The sequence below is a fragment of the Chenopodium album genome, chromosome 6 (genome assembly GCF_948465745.1).
Source record: "Chenopodium album chromosome 6, dcCheAlbu1.1, whole genome shotgun sequence".
Classification (NCBI taxonomy): Eukaryota; Viridiplantae; Streptophyta; class Magnoliopsida; order Caryophyllales; family Amaranthaceae; genus Chenopodium; species Chenopodium album.
The window spans coordinates 38,908,991-38,917,019 of record NC_137839.1 but is presented as its reverse complement, the minus strand read 5'-3'; the positions used below and the strand labels follow the sequence as shown (position 1 = coordinate 38,917,019).

Sequence of the window (8,029 nt, the reverse complement as noted above, 5' to 3'; positions counted from 1 at the left end):
ATTGACATCTTGGAACTTGCATACATTTGTCCATTTAGAAAGGTTTGCATTCATTAGTACTCGTCCTTATTTCTTGTCCATACATGAGCTTGTGTTTCGCTTTTTCTCTTAGTGTTCCTTTTCCTTTTTCCTTTTGTTGCCTTGCCTTGGTTTTTGTCGAGAGTTGTGGGTTAAACCTCTTAGGAAACCCTCACGAGAGCTTACTCGTCCTCTTTGGCGACATAGGGGTTTAAAGGGCTTGATGCATATGCTAAATGCATCCGTGATTCCTACGACAGTGAGTTAGTGTACATTCTTTCTCTTTGTTTCTATTTTTTTTTGTTTCTTTTGCCTTTAATAATTCCATCTTGTTCTCTTTTGCCTTAGCTTTGCTCAAGGACGAGCAAAGGTTTAGCTTGGGGGAATTTGATGAGTGACATTTATGTCACTCTTAGGGAGTAGTTTTAGAGTCATTTTCGTGTTTATTTTATCTTATTTTTTCCCTTTCTTTCTCTTGTTTTCTCTTTAATAAAGTTTCTTGTTTATTTGGTAATTTTGGAGCGTTTTAATTTATTTTCTTTATTTTATTAGCTTTAGTTTATTTTCGTATTTTATTTTACTTTATTTGCTTGTATAGTTTTTTTTTTGTCTTTATTAGTTTTAGTCTTATTTCTCTTATTTCTATTTTACTTTTATTTATTTTAATTAGTTTGGAGTGTTTTTCACATTTTATTTGTTTGTGTTTTATTTAATTTTGTTAGTTTTAGTTTTAATTCTCTCATTTCCTATTTTAGTTAATTTAGTTTTATTTTATTTATTTCATTCCTTTTTGTCTTGATCTCCCCTCGTGTTTTTGGTTGTAGGTGCCCCGGGTTTCAAGGCCTTGTCCGTGTTCGAAGTTCAAGGTTTGAGGTGTAAACTTGAGCCAACCCCTCTTGCTGCCCCTTATCCATCACCACCTCCCTTATCCTCCACCACACACCACAGCAACCACAATCACCCACCATTTCCACCCTCACCTCACAGCTGCCGCAACACAACCAACCACCTGACCACCTTCATGTGCAGCCCTAACCCCAAAACCAGCCGCGCCACCAATCAACCACCAGCCGCAAACACCACACACCCCGCAGCACCAATTCACTCACCCACTGCAACCCCTCACACCACTCACCACCAGTCCAACTTCCAACCACCAGCCAACAACCACCTGACCGCCGCAACAACCACAATCACCCACCAATTCACGCGCTCACAGCACCGCAGCCACTAATCACGCACAACCGCAACACACACCAACAGCAACTGCAACATCACTAACAACCACTCACAGCCACCAATTAACTCCACCTCACCACCGTTTCCAACCTCCAACCAATTGCAGCAGCCGCACTACTCAACCCACCTTCATCCACCTTCGCGCAACCCCTGCTCACCCTCACCTTCAACCACCAATTTACAGCCTGCAAAACCAACCCAATTACCACCAGCCGCGCCACCGTTCTCAACCACCACCAACACCAACAACAACACAATCACCCCGCATCACCAATTCGCACAACAACAGCCCCAAATCAGAGCAAATTCGATTTCAATCGGGTTCGGGCAAACCGTTGGTGGTTCGGTCGAAGTTCGAGTCAGAGACTTTATGGGTTTCGTTAATCGAAGAGGAGTGGTCGAACATACCCATGGTTCGACCGAACCAACCCCGTAGTTCGGCCGCACCAACCCATGGTTCGACCGAACCGCTTCACGAGCTATGTACGCGAGTTTTAATGAAAACTGGACGGCCACGATCTTGGATGCTTGATGTAGATGATGATGATAAGCGGTGATGATTGATTATTTTGATGCGTGGTGATGGTGATGAATGGAAATCAGGGAGCCACGAAGAGAAGAGAATGAAGGCTGGCTGATTGTTTTGGGTGGGGAATTGATGGGTTTTGGTTTTCTTTTTTCTTTTTCTTTTATTTCTATTTCCTTTCCTTTTCCTTTTCTTATTTTCTTTTCTTTTTTGTTTTTTTTTATTTTTATTTGATTCTCTTTTTATTTCCTTTTCTTTCTTTATTTTATTTCCTTCTTTTATCTTTCTATTTTTCCTAGTTTTATGAGCTTAGTATAAATACCCAATTTTGGGGTAATTAGAAAAGGAGGATTGAATAACTATCTATTCTTCTCTCTAATTAGTTTTAGGTTAGGTTAGGATTAGTCTTCTTTGGTAGAGAGAGAAAGTGAGGTTTTCTTCATTAATGAACTTGGATTTTGAAGAAGGAGCTTGTTCAATCCTTTGTAGACCTTCATCTTCAATTAATGAGCAATTTCTTACTCTCTCTCCTCTATTTTTATTTGTTTATTTTGATTATTATTTTAGTTGTTGGTATTGCTTGTTGATCATGTTGATTCTTGATTATTTGTTGATTAATCTTGTTATTATCATGATTAGTGAGTAATTTCCCCATTAAGGGGATGGTTGTGGTGTAGTTGGACCTTGAGCATGTTCTAGGGTTTAGAATTGATTTATTTGTGATTAAAGTCTTTATATGCTTGATATTCTTTAATCTTCTTGCAAGTGCACATTGTTGGTTGATTAAAGGTGAATCTTTGCTAACAAGAAACGGAAGTTGACTTAGTTAAGGTTCATTACTATCGATTGTTATTTAATAGTACCTCCTAGTATATGGTTCTAATGTGGAAACATAGAGGCTATGTTAGGAGAAGCCAATTGACCCCGGAAGGTGGCTAGATTGGATTCTTAATTTCGATATTCGAGCATGTTTAGTTCATAATTAATTCAATTTCTATGCCTTTGTTTATGTTCAAGTGAATGCTATACCTAAACCATTTCCCTTAATGTTTTATTTCTTGTTTTAGCATTTTTAGACTTTAGTTTATTTATCCCCTATTCCGGACTAGCTTAATTGTCGATGACATTTGGTGGTGTTTACCGTTCTCTGTGGTTCGACCCCTATGCTTGCCTTATACTCGTATTAGGTTTGTTTAGGTTGTATAAATTGTATTTGATCTAGGGATAGACAATTGACGACGCGTTTATTCCCCTGTCAGTTACCCTTCGAATATGACTCTAAATCACGAAGAGACGACTTCGTGATTGGAAACCTAGACCAAACTAAAAGGAAAAAAAAAAAGGAAGAATATCCTAACACGTTGCATATAGTCACATAATCACATAAGCATGCCACAAGTCAAGATTCACGTATTGCCATTCTAAGGTCGAAAAAGGCTTGGTTGTCCAAGGTACCATATCTTAAGAAACAACGCACAAATCAATCACTCAACGAGTTGACCTATGACATTGTCCTCCCAAAATTTTGTTGGCGATATAGGTGGGATGATTGTTATTGATTTCGGGATAGAAGCCTAATGTTGGCAACCCCTAGTCAATGAGCCAATCCCCAATGTTTAAGTGTGCTATACTTATGCATGATGCAATGTTGCTTGTTTGGTTTTTACTTTTGTGCAAAAGGAAGATATTACGCGTTCAAGTCTCGCTCTCTAACTAGAGATTATCCAATTTAGTTCTCGTTACAACCAATAGGCAACCTGGTGTTGAAAACCTTGGACCATAATTACGAACTAATCATGTAACTTCTAAGTCCCCAGTGGAGTCGCCACTGTAAGGAGGGTGATCCCATCGTAAGGGGTACTTTCCTTAAATGCCCATGGCCCTTTAAAGGCCTAGGACTTTACACTTTTTAGGGTGTATTAGGATTTGAATTCCTGACTGTTTGGGGGACCTTAAATTAGAAATGATTCTATCATACACGCTTTCTTGTAAGGAACAAGTAGGAGTCGCCAATGAGTTTTAGATAAACCCATAAACCTCGTTCATGCCTTTATCCCAAGTAGAGTTCAAGGGATATTTAGTATGAATCATAAGTTTACCCATGCCCAAATTGGTCTACATAAACAAGAAATGAGTTCGGGAGCGAGGGTACTAAGATAATGTTCCCTTTAGAGGGGAATCGCGATCCTAGCCCAAGTGCGGCCTCTACTAGCTCTTCCTTTTGCACAATTTTATCACCAAACAATATATGCAACGTGATACCTAAAACGATGTTAATTGATTTTGTTTACACACATCAATTCACGTAGGAATTACATCGTAAGGTCGTTATTCTTATTTAATTAAATTCGTGAAAAGAACAAGAAAATAAACAATATTCGCCTTGGCTTAAGTGATCAACCAACAATTATTTTATTCAATTCTAATATTTATTTAACGAAAGATGCTATATGGAATTGATTAATTAATTATTTTAAAGGTGATCAAACAACACTAATTAATTAATTAAGGATCTTTTAAACAAGAAAATAAATGTGATTTAATAAATGGTCGGGAATTTACCACTTCTCTTTGCTAGATCTCCGTTTAGAACACTGATGGATTCCTTCTTGTTGGGGAACCTCCACCGTAGTAACAAAGTATCAAAGGGGTGAGTGTTTAGGACAAGAGGGTTAGGAAGCACAAGGTCACAAGTATTCAGCCAGCATTTTAGGTTATTTTATGTGTGTTTAAGCCTCGGATTAGGGTCTTATTTATAGGGAATGATTAGGTTTAGGGTTAAGAGCATTCTGCCGCAGCAGGTGTCGCGCGCAACTGGATAAGTTGCGCGCGGTAGTCACGCGCAAGTGAATAAGTCGCGAGCGGATGATGCGTGTAGTTATTTGTCTTGCGCGCAGCTCTATGGTAAGATTCGATTTTCCAATATTTTGATATTCTGAATCTTTAGCGGGCGCATCTGAAGAAGTTGCGCGGAGTGTTGCGCGCGACAGCTGAGCGCAACTTTGTGAGATGCGCGAGACATTTTCCGCGGTAGCTTAAATTTGACCTAAACGCTCCTAAATCCGCCATTATTGGGTTTTAAGCACGGGCTTAAGCCTAATTATGATCAAGTTTAGTTAATTGGACCTTGTATTGGCCTTGTTCTTTTATTCGGGCTGGTCTTTTGTGTTTTGTGGCTTAACCAGTTATCCATAAGTATTCTTCACTTTGATCCAACACGAAGATTGCTTTATTTATCATCATTGCACTTCCTGTTGGGACAGGAGGCCAAAATTAGATGTCTACACCCAACTTCCCCCTACCTTACCCATAGTGCTTTAATACTTCAGATCTTGGTCTTGTGAAACACACTACCTCTCACAAAACAACATCAACAAAAAATACCACACCAGCAAAAAACTTTAAACCTGTTGCTGATGATGAATATGATTGGCTTGATAATGGGCCAGATCCACTTAGGCTAGATCAGTTGTGTGAAGGTTACTACAGTACTGGAAGTGATGATGCAAACTCATCATATAATCCTCTAACAGATAAAGGTAAAGGTGTTTTAGTAGAGGGTAGTGAGAAGGGGAAGGGGGGTGAAGGTCCTTTTTTTGAAGGAGTATGCACTGAGGATGAGGAAGATGATGGAGATGATCTGGACTTGGAAGATACAGAGGTCCTTACTGGTTTGGATGGATTAGATGCAGAATTAGAGAATGAGTATAATGGGGCCATTTTGGATGAAGGGGAGTTTTTTTATTCTGATGTTAGTGATGAAGAATACAACCAAGCAAGAGAGATAGTGACGAGTTGCACCACACAATTAGTACAAACTGCAGCTCAATTAGCTAAGGAGGCAATTGAGGGAAAGGCCATTGTGGTTGAGGAAGAGCAAGAACAAGAGTCTGAGCATGAAAGTGAGTATGCTTATAGTGAGGAGGAAGAGAACTCCCCAGAACCAACTGATGATGAAGGAAATGATGGTTCCAGGAGAAGGAGATCTGCTTTGCTAGTTAGCCCAGAAACTGACTTTTCACAGTTCACTTGGAGAGTTGGTTTGAGGTTTGCAAAAAGAGATGACTTTAAGGAGGCCATTGCTAAGTATGCTGTGTTCTAAGGGAAAAACCTAGTGATCACTAATAGCAACAAGAACAGAGGTCAAAGGGTTAAGGCAAGGTGCATCAAGGGTTGTCCATTTAGAGTATATGGTTCCTGGCATACTGGAAAGGCAGCCATTTTGATAAAGAGAGTGTGCAATAAGCATACCTGCCAGAGAGACATGAAGAAAAATAGACAGTTAAAGGCTAAATGGGTTTCACAACAGTTTCTAGATGTGTTTAAAACAATACCTCACTGCCAGCCAAGGAGATAGTTGAATGTATAAAGAGGGCATACAAGATGATAGTGAACAGGGTGTTTGCATACAAAGTCAAGTATGCAGCACACAAGCTTTTACATGGATCTATGCATGAGCATTACAAAAAGGTGGGGGGGTACTTAGCTGTTGTGCAGAAGAGCAGCCCTGGCAGCCACATTCAGTTAGTGACAGTTCAGACAAAGGTGCCTACACCAGTCTTCCAAAGACTCTTTATGTGTTTTGAGGGTCTTTCAATAGGGTGGAAAGAAGGGTGTAGGAAATTCCTAGCAGTAGATGCTTGCTTTTTGAAGACCTTTCTAGGTGGTCAGCTCCTCTGTGGTGTAGACAGGGATGCAAATGACCAAATGTACCCAGTAGCATGGGCTGTTACAGAAGGAGAAAACAATTTGAGTTGGTAGTGGTTTTTTACACATATTCAGACATGTCTTGACTTGGGTGAAGGAGATGAAGTTGCTATCATCTCAGATGAACACCGAGTAAGTGTCTTATCTTATTAGTGATGTTATTTTTACAAATCATATCCACTCTTGCTATTAAACTTTTTTTGTGTTTTTCAGGCAATACTCAATGCTGTGTCAACTGTCTTGCCCAGAGCTAAGCATAGACACTGTGCCAGACACATCTATGCTCACTGGCATAAGACTTACATAGGAGATGAACTTAAGCAGCAATTCTGGAAAATAACAAAATCATACAGCATGGCAGATTATGAAGAAGGATTGAATGAACTTGCTGAAATAAACAATGATGCAGCTGAGGCATTCAAGAAATATAACCCTCCTTTTTTCTGCAGAGCTTTCCTGAAGACCTCGATGAAGACAGATGCCATAACCAGCAACTTAGCAGAAACCTTTAATGGTTATATAATACAAGCAAGAACAAAGCATCTTTTTTATATGCTTGAAGAAATTAGAACTGGGCAAATGCAAAGGCTAGTGAAGAAAAGACAAGAGATGACTAAGTGCACAACTGCCCTATGCCGAAGAATTCAGAGTAAGTTGAATAAGGAAAAAAACAAGGCTGCTTATTGTAATGTGTATCCATCTTCAGAGACTTTGTTCAATGTCTCTCACAACATGGATCAGCTTGTGGTTAATTTGGAGGAGAGGAGATGTAGCTGCAGGAAATGGGATATGCTTGGCATTCCCTGTTGTCATGCTTGTGCCTGCATCTTTTTTCTAAATCAAGAAGAAGAAGACTTTGTGGATCAATGCTACACAAGGGAGAACTATTTGAAGGCATATGTAGGTACATTTAATTACTTTCAGTCTTCAAATTTAAATACACATGCCACCTGTTATGTTTAATAAGTGTAGCTTGTGTCACTTCTTTGTGTTAAGAACTATTCCTCATATAGAAGGTGAAAGGTATTGGCCTAAAGTCTCTTGCCCCCTAGCCCCACCTCCCATTAAGATAGGACCAGGGAGGCCTAGAAAAACAGAGTTAAAGACCCATTCGAGAACCCCAAAAAACCAGGTTCTTTATCCAAAATTGGTATTCAAATGTCCTGTTCTGTGTGTACACACAACAAAAGGAAATGCCCTTATAAGCCAACTACTGAGGAAACCAGTGAGCCACCCACAAAGAAGCCTAAGGGTAGACCTAGAAAGGAGGGACAAGCTCCACAAATCCAAGTCCCTGCTGCAGTAGATGCACCACCACACCATGACATTAGTGCCCAACCCACACAGCTTGGGAGAGGTGGGAGGACAATATTGGGAGGAAGAGGAGCAAGAGGTGGGCAACAACCTCAGGCAGGGAGAGCCCAACCACCTACTTCAGGTGTAGGGATTTTACACTCTACAGAGGCATCAGTTATACCACTAGTCGGGACTCAGGCATCTGGCACTGGCAGAGGTCAAGGAAGGGGTTAAGGGAGGGGT

At 40.1% G+C, this 8,029-nt stretch overlaps 1 protein-coding gene across 1 annotated transcript; it reads left to right on the top strand.

Moving 5' to 3' along the window:
• The first annotated feature begins 6,166 nt into the window (after positions 1 to 6,166).
• On the top strand, positions 6,167 to 8,020 carry LOC145636902 (uncharacterized). Its single transcript, XM_081688438.1, has 5 exons — positions 6,167 to 6,511; positions 6,566 to 6,622; positions 6,704 to 7,394; positions 7,504 to 7,513; positions 7,681 to 8,020. Exons 1-5 carry the CDS (start codon positions 6,167 to 6,169, stop codon positions 8,018 to 8,020), a joined length of 1,443 nt encoding a protein of 480 aa, XP_081544564.1.
• Positions 8,021 to 8,029: the final 9 nt, after the last annotated feature.